The sequence below is a fragment of the Rhinoraja longicauda genome, chromosome 33 (genome assembly GCF_053455715.1).
Source record: "Rhinoraja longicauda isolate Sanriku21f chromosome 33, sRhiLon1.1, whole genome shotgun sequence".
NCBI classification, from domain to species: Eukaryota; Metazoa; Chordata; class Chondrichthyes; order Rajiformes; family Arhynchobatidae; genus Rhinoraja; species Rhinoraja longicauda.
In genome coordinates this window covers 9,404,241-9,429,720 of record NC_135985.1, presented here as the reverse complement: position 1 = coordinate 9,429,720, position 25,480 = coordinate 9,404,241, and the positions used below count along the sequence as shown (strand labels likewise).

Here is a 25,480-nt window from a genome sequence, read left to right as displayed (position 1 = left end):
TGTCTGAAGACTAATCTCGACCCAAAACATCACCTATCCATGTTCTCCAGAGATGCTGCCCGACCGACCTACTGAGTTACTCCAGCATTTGGTATCCTTCAATTGCCTTTATGACAGGAATTATAAAAATACATGTCACAGAAGGCCATTCATCCCAATGTGTCCACACTGGTGTAAGCAAACAAAGAAATAACCAATAGACTCAGGGAATTAGATCCCAGCTTTCCCATGGAAACTCCAATAGTGTCACATGCAACAAAGACCCTTGTCACAGAGATTATTTGTAACAGTATTATCCACACAGTTATCCTCAATATATATCAGACCCTAACAATATGTAGACATTTGTGTTTTAAAAATAATATATTAACTAATAAATCTAAATCTAAATATGCTCAGAAACCCCAGCAAACGTGGTATAATACTGAAAATAAGTCACCACAATAACAGGAAAAAAAACTGTGCATTTCTCAAAAAAAAATCTTACCAAAATAAACACAAAGCCTTACAGACAGGCTGTAACAGACAGTAAATGTAAAAAAGAATCTTATAATAAAACATTTGTTTCCCTTTATACTGAAAAACGCAAACACTGCGGTTTCACAAAAACCCGGTTTCCTGATTGATCTGCAGGTTGTGGTAGTGTGAGACATAACTTACACCACTGCTGAGTTAGATTCCAGTGTGTGTTGTCTCACTCACCCAATGGATGCAGTCTTTCCCAGGTGACCAAGGAACACACACAATCTACACCTGGGCCAATTTAATGCAGAGACAACTTCTGGCTTCAGAAGGAAGGAAAATCCATTGGGAGTGTTTTATACAAAAAAATATTGCTCCCAAACATATCATTCATTTTCCATTCCCTATATTGAATGACAAAGTTTTCTTCAAAGTTCAGCCCAAGAATTATTAGGCATGCCATCAGCTGAATTAAACTTTCTTAAATGCATTTAATTCTGGCTATATAGTTACATTTCCAATCCCTTCAACATCCTGAAGTCTGGTGGGCAGATCGCAAGCTCACCACTAAACAGAAAGAAAACTTGTTCAGCATTTTTTTGGTCAACAAGAGAGCACAACACTTGCAAATAAATACTTCAGACTAACAGTATGAAAATATCCTGTCTTCGCAAAACTACTCTGCACTGAACAACTAAAGCAAATAATGATGCATCCCTGAGATAGCCATAACCCCAAGCATATTCTCCAGTAATGTTAAATCAAATACCAGCCCCATATCAGAGCATGTCCCACACTGTTTGATGAGCATGGGTGAGGAATGCAGAGTGTCTAACAGTGTTAGGGCGAAACCAACAGGGTACCAACTCTTCCCACACTGCATCACACTTGTGACTTCCATTCATTTGTGATCTTTGTGATCTTTGTTATATTTTGTCCTTGTACTTGTGTCATTTTTACAGTTGCGTTTGTGGCGATAAGTACTTGTCAAATTGTTCACGGCACACTCCTCCCATCTCGCAGTGTAGGGGCCGGTTTTGTTAGGATATGCATCTATGCGATGTAGAGTAGAAAGGGACTTCTACAGTGAAGATAGACGCAAAATGCTGGAGTAACTCAGCGGGTCAGGCAGCATCTCTGGAGAAAAAGAATTGGTGACATTTCGGATTCTCTGAAGAAGGTTCTCGACCCAAAATGTCCCCTATTCGTTTTCTCCAGAGATGCTGTCTGACCCGCTGAGTTACTCCAGCATTTTGTGTCTATCTTGAGTGATAGAGATATACCCTGTGTGCACAAATACCTAGTGTCCATTTCCATCATGCTTCTGTCAATGAAAGGTTTGGATAGGTGGTATTGGTGGAATATTTCCACTCTGGGGATCAGTACAGAGAATCATCAGGGTGAACTTTCTCACAATTTCACAACACTGAGCGAGAACCTTCCAGAAAAGGCCAGATGCTTAATAAAACTTTCAATGCAAGATTCAAAGGGACAGCCTTAAAAATTTGGATGAAGGGCAGCATTTGACAACTTCTACCTGATCGTGTCCCTAAATTGTCCCTAGCAAGTCCCTGCATGATTTATCTTAGTAAATGACACTTGCCTTAAATTAATTGTATGCCCTATGATGTCTTTGGCTGCATGGCCCAAATCCCCTGCACTGCACAGCCTGGGGCTTTTGGGTGGAAACACACAGCATTGACTGTCTACTCGAAGTAGGCGCAGATAGCGCAGAGAAACTGCAGTCAGGCAAGTCAGATGTGTGACACTGATCACACAGTATCTGCTGAGTCAGCGGTTGGCATCGTGAGAATTATTCTGTGGAGCCCCCATCACCGATGTTCAACTTAATACCGCCACTTGGCAGTGTCTCAGGAACATTCAGACTTGGGATCTGAGCAGGTCAAGTGATCACATGATACACGCCTGTTCGTGGTTGGCATCTATCACGTGATCACCTCAATCCGCCCACCCGTCCCATGTTTACCTCCTCGCAAATGGCACGGTGGCGCCGCGCCGCAGTCGAGTTGCTGCCTTACAGCGCCAGAAACCCGGGTTCGATCCTGACTACGGGTGCTGCCTGTACGGAGTTTGTACATTCTCCCCGTGACCTCGTGGGCTTTCTCCGGGTGCTCCGGTTTCCTCCCACAGTCCAAAGACGTACAGGTTTGAGGGTTAATTGGCTTCTGTAAATTGTAAATTGTCCCTCGCGAGTAGGATGGTGCTAGTGTACGGGGTCGGCGCGCACTCGATGGGCCGAAGGGCCCGTTTTCAACGCCGTATCTCTAAAGTCTAAAGTTCTCCACGCCATCTTCTACACAAATCCCAAGGGCAGGAGTTCTTTAGTAGGGTTGCCAACTGTCCCATATTAGCAGGAACATCCCGTATTTCGGGCTAAATTGGTTTGTCCCGTACGGGACCGCCCTTGTCCCGTATTAGTAGGGTTGCCAACTTACTCACTCCCAAATAATGGGCAAAGGGTGACGTCACCGCCCCGCGCGCCCCACGTGACCTCACCCAGCCAGCGGCCACGTGCTCCCGCTCCACCAATGGCGGCCGCCATTGGTGGAGCGGGAGCACGTGGCCGCTGGCTGGGTGAGGTCACGTGGGCGCGGGGCGGTGACGTCACCCTTTGTCCCGTATTTGGGAGTGAGATAGTTGGCACCCCTATGCTTAGGGTCCAGCTCACACTCAACATTGGGCAATTCAATGGCACAACTGCTGTGAGCCATGCACAAGGGATAGGAGCTGGGCACTGGGAATGGCACATGGCTGTGTTAGTGCCCAACTCTGGGTGTTTGCAGGCCCAATAAGCACAGGTGTTTTTTTGTTTTTTTTAAAAAGGGTAAATTCCAATGTCGAGGTGTGTTTTTTTTTCTTTGTCACCTCAAATAGATATAAACAATTTTACAAACCTAAATATGGTTGCAAGTGGAGTCTAGGGGATGAAAATTAAAACCTAACGTTGACTTGTGTCGATGCATGGCAGGGCGGATTCGGATGATAACACTGAGGTAGGTAACTGTAACTGACTGCATGCCATCTAATCAGCCTGCAAGCACAAGGATCCACTGAAACTAATTATTTCCACTTAATCCGAGTAAATAACCGTCGTCACAGCTATCTGGACATCACGAACACCCATTTGCACCACAGAGACCAACGTTACCCAGAAAATAGTCAATAGTCAAGACAGAGCACTGACTAATGCATGAGAAGCACTTGGCCACGCAGATGAACTGTTAAATGCGCAAAACGCCAGTAAGATCTCTAATTTCGACTGAAACACTGCATTTTTTTTGCCCCCTCAGGCATGTCAACTTGGAGGTCAACTAGTCTCAGCCCCCAGCTTGCCTTAGGGGGGGGTTTCTTGTGGTAACACACTTGACATCACGTTCATGATTTACGCTGTTCTTTGCCTCCAGAGGAACTACTGCTGACATAGTACCCCCTCGCCCTGGTCAGGTCACCCTGTGTGAGACTCTGCCTCAACAGGCTTGGTGCAGAGAGTCGTGGCTGCTTGCACCTTATGCCTTAGTCGAGACTGGCCGACCCCCCCTCTGTACAAAGAGAGATCACGCAAAGGCTGAAGGCAAAACGTACGCGAACCTCCCTTTGCAAAAGGGCTCGCTGATTCTTTTGAATGTTATTGAAATCCTAGGAGGTCTGTGAGGCAGGAGCCGGGGCGGGAATGCTGGGCTCAACACTGGCCACATTGTTGTCCTTCTGTTTACAGTGAGCTTGGATCTAACTGAGGCGTGCGAACAGGGTTGGCCGCTCTGGTCAGCAATTGGGCCCTTCTTTGTTTCTCTTCAAAAGCTTGTCTTTGGTGAAGTCCTTCTGCAGAAGAACCGCGAACGGAACAATTCTCCGACGACCAACAAGAACAAACACCTTCGCCGTGTGAAAAACAAAAAATAATAACACAAAAAAAAACACACACATAAAGACGTGGCTATTATATACAGCGTCAGGTACAAAATAAAAATGCAGTGGCCATTGGTTCCATGCCTTGTCCTGAAGCAAGCTGGAAGTTTGGTTAAATCATCACATTACAACAATGGAGGGAAACAGTCCCACAACACAGAACGGAGTTCTATAAAACTTGAGGTAGAATGTTTCTCTTTATATTTGGAAGTGCTTTTTATTTCTCTTTCGGGCGTTTCCATGCTCTCTATGGCAGATGAGCAAGGTCTTGAGGTAGCACCGCATCTGAACTGATCAAGTGCTCTTCTACTTGTAGAAAGGAAGATGCCAAATGGAACAGCTTCCTTATAAGACATTCAATACGGTTGAGGTAGTTTATAATCAACAAACTTGTCTTTTGTGTTGTTTCTCCAAGTCTTATCACCAGCCTACGTTAGGCCCCACCAGTCACTTTTGTCAAGAATCCGGTGCTGAATCCAATGAAGCTTTTGTGGCTTTGAGTTTGAATACACTGAGAAAAGAAATCCATCAAATCCCTGCTGCGTCCTTGCTCAGGTGAAGGTAGGCGGTGGTCTTGCTTCAAAGCAACGGGTTTCACCGCAGAGCGCAGGAACAACAGACAACAAATAAGACGAGTGTTCGCAAATGGTGAGGGGTCCAGGCCTGGAAATGTATCCTTGGAAGTGTCGGCGATAAACTGCACCCCTTGTTACCTTCATTACAACATGCCTGAGTTTGTGAGGATACAAACGGAGCTGGCAGTCACCAAAGCCCCAAAATGAATGAGAGCTGGCCTGAGACTGACGGCTCTACAAAGATGCCCATCAGAGGAGAAATCGATCAATATGACTGTGTCCATCTCAGCGTGAGCCTACTCTACTGGGAGGCAACTGGGACCCGGCCTCACTCAAAAGTTTCACTCTGCGGCTCCAGAACTATTGTCCTTTGTTACCGTAAAGCTGAGCTGTTTAACGTTTGCTAAAGAGCACTGCACAACAGTCTCAAATGAAGCACAAGGTTCCATAGTCACCACAAACTTGTCCAGTGGGAACACTGAATTCTGGCAGGTCAGGCTGGGCTGTTCCTCTGAGATGGGCAAGATGTTATTTGACTGCTGGATACAGAAAAATAAAAATACCGGGGGGAGGGGTGGTGGAAAGAAGCAAAAACAATCGTTATATCAAAGTGTAAAAATAAACATACAGTAGCTCTTGTTCTGTCTGCACTCCGCTGTTCATTGAATGAGAGCAAGCATAGATTTAATAGACTGAATTGCCTCATGAGGGAATACAAGAATGAATATTATAATTTAATAACACAGGGAGTTAAATAGGGAATAAAACACATAGACATTTGAAGTTTAACATCTGCTAAAAACAAATCTCAGTAGAAACATAGAAAAAAGGTGCAGGAGTAGGCCATTCAGCCCCTCGAGCCAGCACCGCCATTCAACATGATCATGGCTGATCATCCAAAATTAGTACCCGTTCCTGCTTCCCCCCCTCCCCCATATTCCTTGATTCCCTTCGCCCTAAGAGCTACACATAGAAGCAAATCTAACAAATATCCCACTAAGTAACGAGAACAATTAGACCTCATCCTTGGAGTGCAGGAGGCCGAGGGACAAACTTATAGAGGTTTATAAAGAGGAGAGATAGGGTGAACATGCAGAGACCTTTACCCAGAGTAGGGGAGCCAAGAACCAGAGGACATAGAGAGGGGAAAGATTTCATGAGAATCCGAGGGACAACATTTTCCCTGCAGAGGGTGGCAGGTATATGGAACAAGCTCCAGAGGAGGTAGTTGAGGCAGAAACCGTAACAACATTTAAAATACATTTGGACAGGTACATGAATAAGAAGGGTTTAGAGGATATGGGGCAAACATGGGCAGGTGGGACTAACGTAGATGGAGCACCTTGGGAGGTTGGGCCATTTGGGCCATTTGGCCCGTTTCCATGCTGCATGACTCTAATTAAACCTGTCACCATTCATTCAACAGTGACCAGCACATCAAGAGGGACCTGCAGCTTAAAGAAAGCTGCCAATAGGGTGGAACGTTGGCGCAGCGGTAGAGTTGCTGCCTCACTGCGCCAGAGACCCAGGTTCGATCCTGACTACGGGCGCGGTCTGTATGGAGTTTGTACGTTCTCCCCGTGACCGCGTGGGATTTCCCCGGGTGCTCGGGTTTCCTCCCACACTCCAAAGATGCACAGTTTTGTAGGTTGTGTAGGAAAGAACTGCAGATGCTGGTTTAAATCGAAGGTGGACACAAAATGCTGGAGTAACTCAGTGGGTCAGGTAGCATTTCCGGAGAGAAGGATCGGGTGACATTTCTGGTCAAGTCGTTTACCTCAGGTTTGTAGGTTAATTATCTTCGGTAAAGATTGTAAATTGTCCCTAATGGAAGAGAAATCGCAGACTCTCATGTGTGTATACTACAAAACCTAATTATTTATTTTGGACACGGCAGCTAGATTGATAGACACAAAATGCTGGAGTAACTCAACGGGTCAGGCAGCATCTCTGGAGATGTGCCTGAAGTCGGAAGAAGGGTCTCGGCCCGAAACATCACCCATTGCTTCTCTCGAGTCTGAAGAAGTTACTCCAGCTTTTTGTGTCTATCTTCTGGAGAAAAAGAGTTAGCCAGTTTGATTATATGTTCCGACGATCATGAGTTAAGTTAAGCAGATCTTACCGTAATTTCCTTGTGCTGGTGCTCAATCGGAAGTGATGCAGGAAACAATCTTTCCAACTCATTTATGTCCGCCATCTTCCTGTTGGCTGTGAACTCTTCCCTGGCTCTGCCCGCTCCAGCGTTCAGGACAAGTCCTTGGGAATTTCTCTGGGCCCGAGATGGAGCCTGAGGAGTTGCCAGACCATCTTCAACATGTTTACACATTAGCAACCTGCGAATACAAGCGCCAGACGACAGGCTTAGTTCACAGATCATGGAAATATCATTTACTGCACCCGTTAGATGTTCAAGTCAAAGTCAAAGTCAACTTTATCGTCAATTTTCAGTTAGTTTACACAGACAGAAAATCGAAATACCGTTTCCCACAATCCCGAGGAATAAAGTGCATTAAATTAAGAAGGCACAGCAAACAACAGTCAATATATACAGTTTAATAAAATATAGTCACTTCAATGAAAAAAAGATGAAGATGAATTTATTACAATCAAAAATAATGAACAGTAGTGCAAAGCCTGTCCATAGCAGCGTTAAAAAAACGAGTCTGGTGCTGGATGTGCGTGTGTGTGGTGTGTTAAAGTCCAGGTCCAATGGGGGCAGGGGAGAGAGGAGGGAGGGAGGGGAGAGAGTTCAGCATCCTGACAGCCTGGTGGAAAAAACTGTTCTTCAGTCCATTCACAGTAAAAAACTTCATGCAATGTTGGGTGAAATGGAAGGAAACAGAGCAGTTCGTGACCGCATTCCTGTTCTACCCATAATTAAGCACATCAGGACAAACATGTAGTGCTTGTGTGTGTACAATATGTGCATAATAAACATGACTTAGAGGTGAAGGTAGTCAACAGCAAGAGGTTCCTGGGCCTGCATTCTCTGAAGATCTGGACTGGACCCAGCACTTTGATGCAATCATAAAGAAAGCCCATCTGTGTCTCTACTTCCTTAGAAGATTGAGGGGGTTTGGTGTGTTGAAGAATTCTCTATCGATCTTCTGCAGGTGTACCGTACAGAACATACTGAATGATTGCATCACGGCTTGCTTTGGCAACTCGAATGCTTTTGATCAGAGGAGATTGCAGAGAGTGTTAGTCACTCTCAGCCCATCCAAAGGTACTGACCTCCCCACCATCGAATGGGTCTATACGAGGCATGGCCTCGAAAAACCCCACTAATATCAAAGACCCACACCACTCCGACCTCGCTCTCATCTCATCGAAAAGGTGTAAGTGCCTGAAAACCATGACCTCCAGATTCAAAAATAACTTCTTCCTGACTCTTGAACACTGCACAACATGAAACTCAGCAACAATGGATTTCTATGTCTTTGTTTGCACGAAGGACTCCCAGCTTTTGTACTATTATTATGGTCATTAGTTTATTGAATTTTTAATCATTATTATATATTTATCTATGTGATATTGCATTTATGGGCCTGGTAAGATGCTGCAAGTATGTTTTTCATTGTTCTGGTGCTGGTACAAGTGACAATTAAAATCTCATCTAGGCAAAAGCACTCAGATTTAAATTTGTGTACATTCCAGATTCTACACTGAAACTTCAGGACTTGCATACACATTCCATATGTGCAGACTATCATGGGTTAGGCCGGGCACACCAGATTCAGGGACAGTTTCTTCCCAGTTCTTATTAGGCAACTGAACAACAACTGGAGCGCGGTCCTAAGCTACTATCTACCTCATTGGGAGACCCTCGGACTACCTTTAATCGGACTTTACTCGTCTTTATCTTGCACTAAACTTTATCCCCTTTACCATGTATCTGTACACTGTGGATGGCTTGATTGTAATCATGTATTGTCTTTCCACTGACTGGTTAGCACGCAACAAAAGCTTTTCACTTGTACCTCGGTACATGTGACAAAAAACTAAACTAAACTACAATAGACAATAGGTGCAGGAGGAGGGCCATTCGGCCCTTCGAGGCAGCACCGCCATTCGATGTGATCATGGCTGATCATTATCAATCAGTACCCCGTTCCTGCCTTCTCCCCATACCCCTTAACTCCGCTATCCTTAAGAGCTCTATCCAGCTCTCTCTTGAATGCATTCAGAGAATTGGCCTCCACTGCCTTCTGAGGCAGAGAATTCCACAGGTTCAGAACTCTCTGACTGAAAAAGTCACACATGCACACACAATGTACCCACGCATCTCAGAGCCTGCTCTCAGTATTCTCTGGAGTGTACGTGTACCTTCCACGGTATCCAAAAACGAGGAACAGAACGCAGAAGATGATGCAGGTGACACCGATGTGGGTTCCGATGATGATGCCAGTTGTAGACGTTTTGCTGCTGTGCTCCTCTTTCAGGCAATCGCACGGAGTGTTCAGAACTGAAAACAAATTGTCTCTTATTAATGTACGCCCATTTTATATGAAATTGTTCACCTCTATCACTGCCCTGAGATCTTTAGTTTAATTTAGACATAGAGCGTGGAAACAGGCCCTTCGACCCACTGAGTCGGAGATTGCAGACTTGCAATCACCCATTACACAAACGCTATCCTACACAATGGGGACAATTTACAATTTTACCGAAGCCAATTAACCGACAAAGCTGTACGTCTTTGGAGCGTGGGAGGAAACCGGAGCACCCGGGAAAAACCATTGCGGTCACAGGGAGAACGTGCAAACTCCGTACAGACAGTATCTGTAGTCAGGATCGAACCCAGGTCTCTGGCGCCGGATAACATCAGCTCTATCGCTGCACCACCGTGCCGCCATCTTGCTACCTGTTATATCAATTCTTCTCTCATTTGTAGCTTCCAATCTCTTTCCCTATTGCACTCTATAGTTATTCATAATAGTTTCTCGCAATGTTAGACAAGCTCGACAAGACCAAAGTTGGTTATGTCCAATTAACAATTTAATTTGACATCTATCCAATCATCTTTAATCCAACTGGCCAATTAGCATTACGTGTGTTAAAAAAACCTGCAGTTTTATTGTTGGCAAAATGTTATTGACATTTCATTTAATATATTCAAGTGATAATGTTTTTTATGTTTCATCAGCTCACAGGATTCGGAGGTTGCTGTAAAGTATTGTATTTATTGACTTCCTAATTTTGCAGTTTTATATTGATTAATCTGGGTGAAAATATCTTGAATTATTTTAACACAACGAGTCATTTGTGAAATAAGGTGACCACAGCTATGCCTTTAGACACCGTACCAGCGATGTCCCCTGAAGAACAATAAGATAAATGAACAATTGGTATTATTACTGGCAGCAAGAGGTGAGAGAGAAATGTTGGTTGGGTGTTCACAGGGTCATACAGTTCAGAAACAGGCCCTTCCACCCACCAAATCTGCACTTACCATTCCATATCCATGTACAACAATCCTACAATAATCCATTGTGTTCTCCTCCCTCCCTCTGACTAGTTACTACTCAGCTAACACTGGGGCAATTTTACCTTGGCCAATTGACCCATCAATCTGCACATCTTTGGAATGTTGGAGGAAATTGGAAAACCTGAAGGAACTTCACTTGGTCCCAGGGAGAATGTATCACATGGACAGCAGAGGATTTCAGGATCAAACCCAAGTCACTAGAGCCGCAAGGCAGTAGTTCCCCTTAAGGAGTTGTTTAGTTTAGTTTAGTTTTGTTTAGAGATACAGTGTGGAAACAGGTCCTTCGGCCCACTGAGTCCATGCCGACCAGCAATCACCCATACACTAGTTCTACCCTACACACCAGGGACGATTTACAGAAGTCAATTGACCTACAAGCCTGCATGCCTTTGGAGTGTGGGAGGAATCTGGAGCACCCGGAGAAAACCTACGCAGTCACAGGGAGAACGTACCAACTCCATACAGACAGCACCCGCAGTCAGGATGGAACTCGGGTCTCTGGCGCTGCGAGGCAGCAACTCTACCGCTGCGCCACCGTGCCACCCCCAGAGTAGTTTTGCGTCTTTACCAATTGCCGGAACCAACTGACTGATTCACCACAGGCACATGGACTGAGCCTATGTGCTGGTGATGCTACTGCAAGGAAGATTTTCATTGTACTGGCACAGTTGTACTTGGGGACAGTAAACTCGACTTGACTTGAACCATGAAATGGTGGAAACGTCTCAATACTACACAGTGTGTAGGATGAAACTGTAAATGCTGGAGTAACTCAGCGGGCCAGGCAACATCTCTGGAGAAAAGCTTTTCAATATCATCAATAACAATATCTTCACTACTACACAGTGTCAGCCCCAGTTATAACTTCCATTGCTGGTCAGGAACAATTGCACAAACAATTGATTGCTGGCTGGTCAGATTACGTTCAATATTGGGCCAAGGCCTGACCAGTTATTGTTTGCAAATTCCTTCCATGCCTATCAAGGCTCCTGTTACTCACCAGATCGTTCAGTGGCATCTCGCAGAGCCACAAAGCGCACTGTGGAATTCCCATCTCCATGGCAATTGAAAGCGAGAAGCTTCACTTCATAAGCGATCATCGGGTCTGGGTGAAAAGACACTCAGTTTTACAATCACACTGTCTTATATTAAAGGTCAGAGCACACTGCCCACAAACAGCTCAGCTCATATTCCCCATTACAAAGAGTGCTTGAAAATATTTATATTTTATTTTTGCTTCAGTTCATTGCTTCTTTCACTGACAGGCATCCCCTACGTTACTGGGGAGGTGTATTCCTGGAAAAACCATAAGTATTGTGACGTTCCACAGCAAAAAGCCGAAATATCTGCACCGCACCAAAAACCCAAGTTTAAAAATACTTCATCTATTTAGTTTCATTTGCAAAGAGATTCCGTAAAAGCGAATTTTGTCCCCTATCACAATTTTTTTGTGAGGCAATTTAACATGGTATTGGGGGTAGGGTACTGACATGGATAGAAAATTGGTTGGCAGACAGAAAGCAAAGAGCGGGGATAAATGGATCCCTTTCAGAATGGCAGGCAGTGACTAGTGGGGTACCGCAAGGCTCGGTGCTGGAACCGCAGCTATTTACAATATACATTAATGACTTGGATGAAGGGATTATAAGTACCATTAGCAAATTTGCAGATGATACACAGCTGGGTGGCAGTGTGAACTGTGAGGAAGATGCTATGAGGTTGCAGGGTGACTTGGACAGGTTGCGTGAGTGGGCGAATGCATGGCAGATGCAGTTTAATGTGGATAAGTGTGAGGTTATCCACTTTGGTGGTAAGAATAGGAAGGCAGATTATTATCTGAATGGTGTCAAGTTAGGAAAAGGGGACATACAACGAGATCTGGGTGTCCTATGGGAGTACTGTGTGCAGCTTTGGTCTCCAGATTTGAGGAAGGATATTCTTTGCTATTGAGGGCGTGCAGCATAGGTTTACTAGGTTAATTCCCGGAATGGCAGGACTGTAATATGTTGAAAGACTGGAGTGACTTGGCTTGTATACACTGGAATTTAGAAGGATGAGAGGGGATCTTATCGGAACATATAAGATTATTAAGGGGTTGGACATGTTAGAGGCAGGAAACATGTTCCCAATGTTGGGGGAGCCCAGAACCAGGGACCACAGTTTAAGAATAAGGGGTAGGCCATTTAGAACGGAGATGAGGAAAAACCTTTTCAGTCAGGGAGTTGTAAATCTGTGGAATTCTCTGCATCAGAAGGCAGTGGAGGCCAATTCTCTGAATGCATTCAAGAGAGAGCTGGATAGAGCTCTTAAGGATAGCGGAATCAGGGGGTATGGGGAGAAGGCAGGAACGGGGTACTGATTGAGAATGATCAGCCATGATCACATTGAATGGTGGTGCTGGCTCGAAGGGCCGAATGGCCTACTCCTGCACCTATTGTCTATAATACTGTATGTGCAAATTTCCAGTACCCTTGTCTTATGATTTTATACACCTCTATATGATCACCCCTCAGCCTCCTGTGCTCCTAGGAATGAAGTCCCAGCCTGACCAACCTTTCTTATAACTCAGGGCCTTGGGTCCAGGCAACATCCTTATAAATTTTCTCTGCACTTTTTCCAGCTTAATGGCATGCTTCCTTTACTAGGGTGACCAATACTGAGCACAGTACTCCAAGTGTGCCCTCAGCATTGTCTTGCATATATCTGTGACATAATGTCCCAACTTCTATTCTCAATACCCTGATTGATGAAGGCTAACATACCAAAAGCATTCTTGACCACCCTTTCCAGCTTTGATGCCACTTTCAAGGAACCATGCACCCGTATTCCTTGATCCCTTTGCTCCTCAACATTACCCAGGGTTCTACCATTCACTGTAAAGGTCCTGCCCTAAACTGAATCAGAAAATGCAAATGCACTAAACAGTAATCATACCTCAGCCATTTTACCCAAGATCAATAGACAATAGACAATAGGTGCAGGAGGAGGCCATTCGGCCCTTCGAGCTAGCACCGCCATTCAATGTGATCATGGCTGATCATTCTCAATCAGTACCCCGTTCCTGCCTTCTCCCCATCCTCCGCTATCTTTAAGAGCTCTATCTTGGTCTCTCTTACTAGGTTAATTCCCGGAATGGTGGGACAGTCATATGTTGAAAGACTGGAGCGACTAGGCTTGTATACACTGGAATTTTTTCTGTAATATTTGATAACTATCTTCACAATCTGATACCACCCACTTTAATGTGATCTGCAAACTTACTAATCGTGCCTTGTACATTCACACCTGACCCTCCATCAAAATGATGATAGATCAGCAAAACTCACGAGCCTTGCCACCCTGATGCCAAAAGGTGCAAGCATTACCCGGCGATTACACGGGTGGATTTCTTACCGAGATGAGTGATGTTGTAGGAGGTCACGTTGCGGGGGAGGAGCACGGGGCCAGTGAAGTGCGCCCCACGGATCCGACGATAATACAACTTGAATCCTTCATGCTGCCCCAGTTTAACGCTGGATTCCCACGCGGCCTGGATGGCGGTACTGTTCAGGACCTTGATGAAAAGAGCTGGCACAGCCGGAACTGAAAGGGAAAGACAGGACACGGTGGTGTATATGTTGAATGAACAGCCGATCACCAAGATGCTCCTGGACTTTCACCATCTACCCAGGTCAACCACTGATTTGCGCCACCGCACCACTATGAATGGGTGTGTCAAGGTGCAGCTTCTCACAGTACCACGGTAAATGTTTGTAGCCTACAACCTTGATCCAGAACTGTGACTATTGTTTAGGAAGGAACTGCAGAAGCTGCTTTACACCAAAGATAGACACAAAATGCTGGAGTAACTCCGCGGGTTGGGCAGCATCTCTGTAGAAAAGGAATAAGGTCTGAAAAGGGGTCTTGACCCGAAACATCACCTATTCCTTCTCTCCAGAGATGCTGCCTGACCCGCTGAGTTGCTCCAGCTTTTTGTGTCTATCACCGTGATTATTGTTGCTCAGTTTAGCTTAGTTTAGTTAGTATAGTTTTGTTTACTATTATCACCATGAGGGAGATGCAAATTTAAGCCTTTGCTTAACGAGTCACATAAGGGAAGTGATGAGGAGATTAAATAATTCCAGGGAGGGTCTGGTTGGATGAATTTTTGTCTTTTTCAAAGCTATATAAATGGCTTTGTCTTCAAGCCTATTGCAAGATACTTTTGAACGTCACTCTGAAAGTTTATTGTTCTATCTTTTCCATGCATATCATTTTCATACTCAATAAATTCAAAAAACACTGCGACTCTGAAGGCTGTAATCTATGCTCAATATAAAAACAGAGGAGGTTTACTGGTCACAAAGTGCTGGAGTAAGTCAGGCAGCATCACCGGTGGACATAGATGTGTGACTTTTTGGGTCAGACTGGCATAGTTTGATGGCCTGGTTTACTGAACAAAGAGGATTTGATTCTAACTGTGAGCGGCGCGGTCACTGATGTTCAACAAATGATAAGGCCCTTCATTTATTCCCCTTTGCCTTAATTAGCAGAAACAGTAATTAAAATCTTGAAATTATTTCACTTTGGTTCCCTTGAGACTGCTTATTATGGTTCCAGTTTTGAACAGCTCTAAGCTATGAACGTCAGTGTAAGCGCACACACTAAGGCTTCCTTGACAGCACCTCCCATGCCCACAGTTGTAACCACTGGGGTGATTGAAGGTAGCGGGGAACATGGTTTAGTTTAGTTTAGAGATACGTGTGGAAACAGGCCCATTGGCCAACCGAGTCCACGCCGACCAGCGATCCTCCGTACACTAGCACTATCCGACACACAATGGACAATTAATCTACCAACCTGTACGTCTTTGGAGTGTAGGAGGAAACTGGAGCACCCGGGGAAAACCCATGCCATCACAGGGAGAATGCAGAAACTCCGCAAAGGCAGCACCTGTAGTCGGGATCGAATCCGGGACACTGGCGCTGTAAGGTAGCAACTCTACCGCTACACCATCGTGTCATCACTGGGTGAAAAGTCTGGAACTGCTCACCGCGGGAACAGTTTCAACTCAAGGGCCGCAGTGACCAAGAAAGTGTCGCACCAGCAGCATCTCAATGGGTAAGGGCGGCACAGTGGCGCAGTGGCAGAGTTGCTGCCTCACAGAGCCAGAGACCAGGATTTGATGTGCTGTCTGTACAGAGTTTGTTCATTCTCCCGTGGCCATGTGGGGTTTCTCCAGAGATGCAGGTTTTTTAGGTTAATTGGCTTCCGTAAATTGTAAATTGACCTTGACCTTGACCTTGGTTATGATTTAGGATAGGATAGTGTAGGATAGTGTTAGTGTAATGGTGATCGCAGGTTGGTGGCAGTGATCACCCATAGTGTCAGTGTTTGAGGGGAGACGTGACAGAAGTATATAAAATTGTGATCGTCATGGATAGAGTAGACTGTCAGAACCTTTTTTCCCCTGGGTAGGAATGTCCACTATTGCAGGGCATGGCTATAAGGTGAGAGGGGGGGTGTTTAATGGAGACGCACGGGGCAAGGTTTTTACCAAGAGGGCGGCGGGGGCTTGAAGCACATTGCCAGGAGGAGTGGTGGAGGCAGATACAATTGTGGCGTTGAAGAGGTTTTTAGATAGGCACAGTGGGTAGTGGGAGATAGATGATGGACAGGCAGATGAGATCAGTCTAACTTGGCAACATGTATTGGCACAAACATGGAGTCACAGAGTAACACGGTGTGGAAACAGGCCCTTTGGCCCATCTTGCCCACATTAAGCAATATGTCCCATCTACACTAGCCCCATCCGCCTGTGTTTGGCCCATATCCCTCCAAATCTGTCCTTTCAGCCATGATCACATTGAATGGTGGTGCTGGCTCGAAGGGCCGAATGTACCTATTGCCTATTGTCTATTGTCTATCCATGTACCCTGTCTAATTGCTTCTGAGACATTGCGATAGTCCCAGCCTCAACAACCTCCTCCGGCAGCTCGCTCCATACACCCTCCACCGTTGGTGTGAAAAAGTTACCCCTCAGATTCCAATAAAATCTTTCCCCCTTCACCTTAAACCTATGCCCTCTGGTTCTCGATTGTGGTGTGCTGTACCATTCAATGTTCTATATTCCTCAGCGTGTCGACGACACTCACCTTCACCCAGCGTGTTCGTGACGGCTATCTCGGAGGGCTTGCTGGCTCCCCGCGAGGTGTAGGCCTTGATGTAGAACGCGTAACTGGTGGATGCCTCGAGATCAGTCACTACCTGCTGGAGGGTGGATTTACTCACAGCCTCCTGGTACTCCATCTCCACTGGATCTGTGCAAGCAGAAAAAGATGAGGCAAAGCCTGGGGAACCTCATGGGTCTTTCACAGCAGGCATTAATCACAACCAAGCACTTTTTGTATCCATTCACATAATAAAAGGTACTTGGACAGGTACATGGATAGGAAAGGTTTAGAGGGCTATGGGCCAAATGGGACTGTCTTAGATGCGGCATCTTGGTCAGCATGAACAAGTTGGACCAAAACGCCTGTTGGTGCTGTTTGACTCTAGCTCTGTGACATAATTCACAATGTGGAAACCATCACCAAGGCCAAGCTCGTCGTTGATCGCTCTTGCAAAGATGGTGAGCTCCCTTCTGAAATGTCTAAGCCCTTTTCTCTAAGATTATTGCCGCCAACTCCTACCCATCTGCCCTCAGGTGTGGCCTTACGTCACACTGGTATCTATGTTTTGTTGGGCAAATGTAAAGAACAAGCCACATGCCAGTGTGATGTAAGGCCACACCTGAGGGAAGATGGGTGGGAGTTGGCGGCAATAATCTTGGAGAAGGCAGTGAGGGTACTGCTGTGGGTGGCAGCAGTAAAACACATAAATGTGCAGAGGATTAAATTAAATTGACAACTGTTGAACATGGGAAGAAATAAATAAGCCAAATAGTGTGAAAGAAGGTGGACAGTCCCCTACCGGCTGTCTTCCTGATGTGGAGGACGTAGCCAATAATGTTCCTGGTGTTCTCCAAGGGCTTGCTCCAGGACACTTGAATGGCGGTTGCGGAGAGAGCGGTGGTCTTCACATCCCGTGGGGGGCCGGGAAGTCCCTCGGCACAGAGCACTGTCAGCCGTGCGCTGGCCTGTGTGGACCCAGCATCATTCTCCGCGATGCACTGGTAGATGGCTTCATCCTCCGGAGAGATTCCATTTATTGTCAGAGTGCTGGGAAAAGTGAGAAGAGAAGTAGAATTAATCTCAGTGTAAAAGATGCAAAGTTATAGAAACATAGAAAATAGGTGCAGGAGTAGGCCATTCGGCCCTTCGAGCCTGCACCACCATTCAATATGGTCATGGCTGATCCAACTCAGTATCCCGTACCTGCCTTCTCTCCATACCCCCTGATCCCTTTAGCCACAAGGGCCACATCTAACTCCCTCTTAAATATAGCCAATGAACTGGCCTCAACTACGTTCTGTGGCAGAGAATTCCACAGATTCACCACTCACTGTGTGAAAAAAAACTTTCTCATCTCGGTCCTAAAAGACTTCCCCCTTATCCTTAAACTGTGACACCTTGTTCTGGACTTCCCCAACATCAGGAACAATCTTCCTGCATCTAGCCTGTCCAACCCCTTAAGAATTTTGTAAGTTATTTGACAGAAGATTGCCCGAAGAAGGGTCCCGACCCGAAACATCATCTATCCATGTGTTCCAGGGATGCTGCCTGACCCGCTGAGTTACTCCAGCACTTTGTGCCTTTCCTTAGTAAACCAGCTCTTAGTTCCTTGTTTCTACACTATCCAAGGGCATCTTCCATTTACTTCCCAATTTTCTGTTACAAGTTTTCTCATCATAAGATCTATAAGATCATGAGGGGAATAGAATAGGGTAAATGCACCGAGTCTTTTACCCAAGAGTAGGGGAATCAAGAACAAGGGAACATAGGTTTAAGGTGAGAGGGGAAACATTTACTATGAACCTGAGGGGCAACCTTTTCACACCGAGGGTGGTGGGTGTATGGAGTGAGCTGCCAAAGGTGAGGCACGTACTATCACAACATTTAAAAGACATTTGGACAGGTACATGGTTAGGAAAGGTTTAGAAGGATTTGGGCCAAATGCGGGCAGGTGGGACTCGTGGAGATGGGGCATCTTGGTAGGCATGGGCAAGTTGGGCCGAAGGGCCAGTTTCCATGCTGTGTAACTCTATCTACTCTTGATGTACCGCTGATTACTCAAGGCTGAACCTCTGCCAGGACTATGGGCGGCCTGATTAACCAAAGATGATCCTTGTCAGAACATTTGACTTTATGAATGGAAAACATCAGTCTTATGAAGGGCATAAGCGGGCCTCTCTTCCAGCACAACTGAACAGATGCGAACATTTCATCGTCCAGATACGAGACACTTGTATTTCTCCTGGACACTTCAAACATTGCATCCACATTCAAATCAAAAGCATTCCACTCTGAAATAGAAAGGTCTGTAACGGCTTCCTGGATGTCCCGGTGTTTCCCATTGACGGCGCTTGGTCCTGACGGGATTAATAAACTAAAGTGAGACAACAGATCAAAGAGAGTCGGTTATCACCCATTGTCGACCCCCCCCTCTCTCCCTGCTCCTGCCTGGGTGTTGTGTCAGTGAATAACCTCGCCGGATTCCTTCTGAAGCTGCCGCGTTCTCTCTTCTTGACAGGGGCCGACGGATGGGTGAGACGCATCTCGTGAACATCCTGTCATGTAGGAGGTCAACACCGAGAAAAGAATGTCTTCCCTTCGACAAGGGGGACAGGGGGGGGGTTCAATGTGGAGCCTCAAGCACACATAAGCTGCTTAACACTGGCTACCTACAGAACAGCCCCATTTCAGAAAGAGAGTCTCCAACAGGCTTCAGACTCCAAAATTGCACACGCAGATAATCCTATGCTCGCTATGAGCATGGACCTGGGGGCTTTCCCATCTGCATTTCCAATGGTATCATAACCCCTAGGTATAAAGAACTCTTGCTTTACCTGAGAAAAAAGACACAGTGCTGGACTGCCTCAGCGGCCCAGGCGGCATATCTGGAGGACATGGATAAGTGATGCTTCAGGCCAGGACCAACCCTTCCCCAGAGGGTACCGACCCGAAACATCACCTGATCATGTTCTCCAGAGATATTTATTCACAAAATGCTGGAGTAACTCAGCAGGTCAGGCAGCATCTCAGGAGAGAAGGAATGGGCGACGTTTCGGGTCGAGACCCTTCTTCAGACTGAGTTACTCCAGCATTTTGTGAATAAATGCCTTCGATTTGTACCAGCATCTGCAGTTATTTTCTTATATTATATGTTCTCCAGAGATGCTGCCTGACCCACTCCAGTACTTTGTGTCTTTTTTTTTTTTTTGCAAACCAGCATCTGCAACTCCTTGTGTCTACTGCTTTACCTTTACCTTTCCCATCACACTGGGCAGTGTTTCACCTTGGGACCTAATGAATTTCTAAGCTGTCCCATCTAATACCAAGGCTGAAGGGGTGGAGAGGGACGAGGGGTAGCAGGAAGCCCGGAATGGAGGAGGAGACAGATGCAAAGTGCCTTCGAGGCCAGCTGCAGCTGGGACTGTAACATGGTGCCAACACTCGGTGGGCCTCTCTGTGCATTCTGTATTAACCAGGGGGAATTGTGCTCATGTATGGGGATAGTCTTGCTGAGCTGTTTGCAGTAAAGGCATTTCACTGCACCTGGGGCATATGACAACAAAGAAACCATTGACCATCAAAATGCTATCATCAGCTTCTGTCACAGAGAGAGTCAAGTGTGTTATATTGTCATATGTCCCTAAATCAGAACTGTGAAAATTCCTACTTTCAGCAGCAGAACAGATAACAAGAAAAGAAGTTCAGTATACGTGCAAAGGGGAGAGGTTGAGTCGGCACGGTGGCGCAGCGGTAGAGTTGCTGCCTTACAGCGAATGCAGCGCCGGAGACTCAGGTTCGATCCTGACTACGGGCGCCGTCTGTACGGAGTTTGTATGTTCTCCCCGTGACCTGCGTGGGTTTTCTCCGAGATCTTCGGTTTCCTCCCACACTCCAAAGACGTACAGGTATGTAGGTTAATTGACTGGGTAAATGTTAAAATTTTCCCTAGTGTGTGTAGGATAGTGTTAATGTGCCGGGATCGCTGGGCGGCACGGACTCGGTGGGCCGAAAGGGCCTGTTTCCGCGCTGTATCTCTAAATCTAAATCTAAAAAATCTATATATATATATATATATATATATATATATATAATTTAAAAAACAAGCAATAATAGTGCAAAGACATAAACAATGCCTCAAGTCTATGTAGGTTGGAGATTATTTGGAGCTTGTGGTGTTTAATAGCCTGATGTTCATTGGGAAGAAGCTGCTGCTGAACCTGGACGTTACAGATTTGAGGCTCCTAGACCCTCTTCCCATGGAACCCGTTGGCAAAGGCTCAACAGTTATCGTCTTCAGAACCGGAATGATTCCAGCCACACTCTTGTGGGCTTTTGCTTCTCAGCTCCACGTTATTGACATATCTCTGGGAAATGCAGCGAGCCCAGAGAGAGAGTTCGACTCTTCCTGCGATTTCCACCACTGGCCCGTGAAGGACACAATGGGCTTTGAGTTCTGTGTTCTGCACTGACAGCTGCCAAGGAAAAGGCAGCCCAGGATGAGAACCAGCACACATTCACACCAGAGTGTGAAAGAGGGGGGGAAAAAAAGTGCCCCGTCTATTGAGAGGCGGACATTGAAAGGCTGCTGTCCTGCACAGAAGCAATCAGCATGAGTGATTTTCCCAAGGTCACAGGGCCAGACCAATGACCAGTCTTTCCCCACACAAAAGAACCAAAGCAATTATTAACCCTTCACTGCGCAGGGGAGGAGCAAGGGGGCTGAGACGTTGCAACATGGGGGTCCGAAACAAAGGCAGTTCCTCTGGCGCAACTGAACAAAATTGGAGAGTTTAAGGAAATTAAAAAGCCCTGCGTAAACTCCTCAGGAAGTCCGACCTGAAATGCCCCAGAAGCGCTTCCCATCAAGGGCGGTGAAACGAGAGACTTTTCCTTTTTTTTTCTAAAACCACAGTGCTGGTACTGAAATAAATCAGACTCACAGGCACAAGTGATCCCCTGGATTTGATCAGTGAATGTTTCTCAAGTCACCCATCCCCCCCCCACACACCTCTCCATCCTACTCCACAGCTCCCCAACCCGTCTCCTCACAACACCACACATCTCACCACCTCAACCCCTCCCCAGCACAAAGACACAGTCGGAAGAATTTCCAAAGGCTTTCATCTGCTGTTGCTGCAGTTTGGTAGGTCGTTGGCCATTGATGGAAAGATATCTTTTCCAACATCGCACTGCGGCCTCCACACGTGACAAGAGGTTTAGGCAACTGTGAACCTTTGGAGTGAAGTAAAATAGCCCTGAACCCGAGGGACTCCTAAACCTTTTGGCCTCCCACAGCTGTGGGGCGAATGAGATCGTGAGTAAATCTACACAAATTTTAAAACAAAACAAAGCTGCCACAGCCATCTTGAACGGGAATCGCCCCGATTCACCAGGACAAAGAAAGACTCCGTGACCGACCGCTCCGACGTTCTCCGCCGTGTCCTGTTATGGAAGCCCTTAACTCAGCCGCCATTTTGTTCACCCTGTTGTGGTGACTTGATGCCCTGAGCTTTTTATGCCAACGACGGTAATCAGGGAAACGTGATGAATCTGGCCTGTATTAAATCACTATTTGTGTTCAGTTCTGGGCACCATGTTATAGGAAAGAGATTGCCAAGCTTGAACGGGTTCAGAGAAGGTTTACGAGGATGTTGCCAGGACTAGAGGGTCTGAGCAAAAGGGAGAGGTTGAATAGGCTGGGTTTCTATTCCTTGGAGCGCAGGAGGATGAGGGGGGGATCTTATAGAGGTGTATAAAATCATGAGAGGAATAGATCGGGTGGATGCACAGAATCTCTTGCCCAGAGTAGGGGAATCGGAAAAGGGGTCCAGTGAGTATAAAAGGAGAGTGGGAACAAGGTCCAGGAATGTGGAAACGGGCTCCAGTGAATTTCACAAGAGTGCAGAAAGCAGACACAGGTGAATACATAAAGACCATTAAATGCAGCCTTGGTGAGTTGAACAGGAATCTGGCAAATAGAGCACTGTTGAATTGATAAAGTCATGGGTAAACAGAGCATTGGTGATTTTATAATTAATGTGGGAACAGGGGCCCGGTGAATTTAACAGAAGGGCAATAGGGACCTGGTGGTTTTACAGGAGAAGGGAACAGGGCCCCAGTGGGTTAAGCAGGACCGGTTGAGCCAGATACTTTCAGTCAGTGAAAGTAAAGGTGCAGGTACAGCAGGCAGTGAAGAAAGCTAATGCATGTTGGCCTTCATAACAAGAGGATTTGAGTACAGAAGCAAAGAGGTCCTTCTGCAGTTGTATAGGGCCCTGGTGAGACCATATCTGGAGTATTGTGTGCAGTTTTGGTCTCCTAATTTGAGGAAGGACGTCCTTGTTATTGAGGCAGTGCAGCGTAGGTTCACGAGGTTAATCCCTGGGATGGAGGGACTGTCATATGAGGAAAGATTGGAAAGACTGGGCTTGCATTCACAGGAGTTTATAAGGATGAGAGGGGATCTTATAGAGACATATAAAATTATAAAAGGACTGGACAAGCTAGATGCAGGAAAAAATGTTCCCAATGTTGGGGGAGTTCAGAACCAGGGGCCACAGTCTAAGAATAAAGGGGAGGCCATTTAAAACTGAGACGAGAAGAAACTTTTTCACCCAGAGAGTTGTGAAGTTGTGGAATTCTCTGCCACAGAAAGCAGTGGAGGCCAATTCACTGGATGAATTTAAAAGAGAGTTAGATAGAGCTCTAGGGGCTAGTGGAATCAAGGGATATGGGGAGAAGGCTGGCACAGGTTACTGGTTGTAGATGATCAGCCATGATCATAATGAATGGCGGTGCTGGCTCAAAGGGCCAAATGGCCTCCTCCTGCACCTATTTTCTCTGTTTTCTATGTTTCTATGTTTTCTATACAAAACCGTCAAAACATTCCAAACAATTAGATTATGGATTAGGGCCGTTTCTCTGTACTTTACTTCAAACATTGAGCAGAATGTACCAGAACTTACACACACATGCATGGTTGAAATATAACGACGAAAGCTTTTTAAAAACAATTACAAAAGTAGTTATTTGAAAAGCCACTGAATTTGTAAATATTTATGGAGCTAAATAGAATTTATGCCTGTGAATTAATCTTCCGGGACCTTAGATTGGTAAATGTTCAGTTTGACCAGTCTTTGTGGATTAGTATAACATCCAAAACTCAGTTATCTTTGATCAGACTTTACCGGCTTCAACTTGCACTAAACGCTATTCACGTTATTCCCTTTATCATGTAGCTGCACACTTTGGATGATTCGATTGTAATCATGTATTGTCTTTCCGCTGACTGGTTAGTACAAAGTAAAAGCTATTCACTGTACCTGGCTACAGTAAACTGTGACAATACACTAAACTAAACAATCTAGATGCTCCCCGACTTAGTTAAGGGTTATGTCCTGCAGACCCTTGTGTCAGTCAGATGTTAAGTAAATCGGAAATGGAAGTGCTTCTGTGCACATGCAATTTTACAATCCTTACCGTGTGTGTACTTTACTGTACAGCAAACACTGCACATGTAAAGAATGAAACACCATCTAATCTGAAGTTGTGGAAATACCTGAAATCTGTAAGTTTGCAACAAGAAAGTAGAAGCAGGCTGACACAATTAGTGGGCATGTTATTTTATTTTTAAAGAAATCAAATTATTCATGTTTAAATCCTAAATTTAAACTTTAGATGCAGTTTTTGGGTCTTTTTAAACCATGCTTTACACAATAGTTATGTGGGGATTGAATAGATTCAGTTAATGCCGTTGAGCCTGCAAAACCTGATATGCAAACCTACCTCAAATATTAGTTTGCTGATAAAAATAGCCTCCAACAATGCCAGAGAATTTTTGTCACCACAAGTGTTAGGTATAGCTGCAGTCAACTGGTTCCTTGATCATCTGCTGTTGTTGGTCCTATTTTGTTCTGGCCTTTACTTACCTCTAGTTCCCCCCCCCCCACACTACTTTCAGTCTGAAGAAGAGTCCGACTCGAAACGTTACCCATCCTTTATCTCCAGAGATGCTGCCTGACCCGATGGGTTACTCCAGCAATCTGTGTCTATCACCAATTAATATCGGTCAGGCCCAAAGTCAATATCTAGGTCCAACCTCCTGAATTCTCATACAAGAATCTGCTCAAACAGTAAGGGTTGTGGAAAATAGGCACAAAATGCTGGAGTAACTCAGCGGGACAGGCTGGAGAGAAGGAATGGGTGACGTTTTCGGTCGAGACCCTTCTTCGGACTGATTCTTCAGTCACCCATTCCTTCTCTCCAGCCATACTGCCTGACCCGCTGAGTTACTCCAACATTTCGGTTTAAACCGGCATCCACAGTTCCTTCTTGCACAAGTGTCGTGGAAGAATGAGCTCACTCACTTGTTGTTGTTCTTCAGTTTGATGTGGCCACTCGGTGCCAGAATCTCCCCATTCTTTAGCCAGGTAAGTTGTGGTATCGGCTCCCCTTGAGCCAGACAGTTGAAAATGGCTGTGGTTCCCACCGGTCGCGAGATGGACTGTGGGTGCTGCACGAACTTTGCGGGTGCTAGAACATACAACAGGAGAAGGAAACTCAGCCTGCAGGGTAGACAAGTTTAATCTCTGAACACAGACGTTAACATCCGACAACACTGTCCAACTTCATTTAATGTTTTAAACCACCAGGTGATTAACACTTTTCTGAATAATGCTTTTCCAGACACAAAAAGAGAATTTTGGATAGACACATGGATTTGCTGGGAATATAGGGAAATGGATTATGTGCAGACAGATGTGTTGGTCTTGGCATCATGTTCGGTACAGACATTGTGGGCCGAAGGGCCTGTTTCTGTGCAGCGTTAGGATCTGGAACACAGGGTTTTTGGAGATCTCTTGATCTAAGATCATAAG

The 25,480-nt window shown here is 45.6% G+C and overlaps 2 protein-coding genes across 2 annotated transcripts in view; one reads left to right on the top strand and one right to left on the bottom strand.

Moving 5' to 3' along the window:
* Positions 1-5,171, top strand: part of LOC144608926 (uncharacterized) — a 79,880-nt gene extending 74,709 nt beyond the window's left edge. Inside the window, exons 27-28 of the mRNA XM_078427175.1 lie at positions 4,199-4,363; positions 4,945-5,171. Of these exons, the coding sequence (XP_078283301.1) occupies positions 4,199-4,363; positions 4,945-5,171 (392 nt within the window). The remainder of the gene's footprint in view (positions 1-4,198; positions 4,364-4,944) is intronic.
* A 134-nt stretch (positions 5,172-5,305) lies between these two features.
* The window catches only part of igdcc3 (immunoglobulin superfamily, DCC subclass, member 3), a 112,447-nt gene continuing 92,272 nt past the window's right edge, over positions 5,306-25,480 (bottom strand). Inside the window, exons 7-14 of the mRNA XM_078427172.1 lie at positions 24,971-25,136; positions 17,404-17,651; positions 16,587-16,751; positions 13,846-14,034; positions 11,453-11,557; positions 9,291-9,429; positions 7,087-7,297; positions 5,306-5,503 (exon numbers count right to left, since the gene is read on the bottom strand). Of these exons, the coding sequence (XP_078283298.1) occupies positions 5,306-5,503; positions 7,087-7,297; positions 9,291-9,429; positions 11,453-11,557; positions 13,846-14,034; positions 16,587-16,751; positions 17,404-17,651; positions 24,971-25,136 (1,421 nt within the window). The remainder of the gene's footprint in view (positions 5,504-7,086; positions 7,298-9,290; positions 9,430-11,452; positions 11,558-13,845; positions 14,035-16,586; positions 16,752-17,403; positions 17,652-24,970; positions 25,137-25,480) is intronic.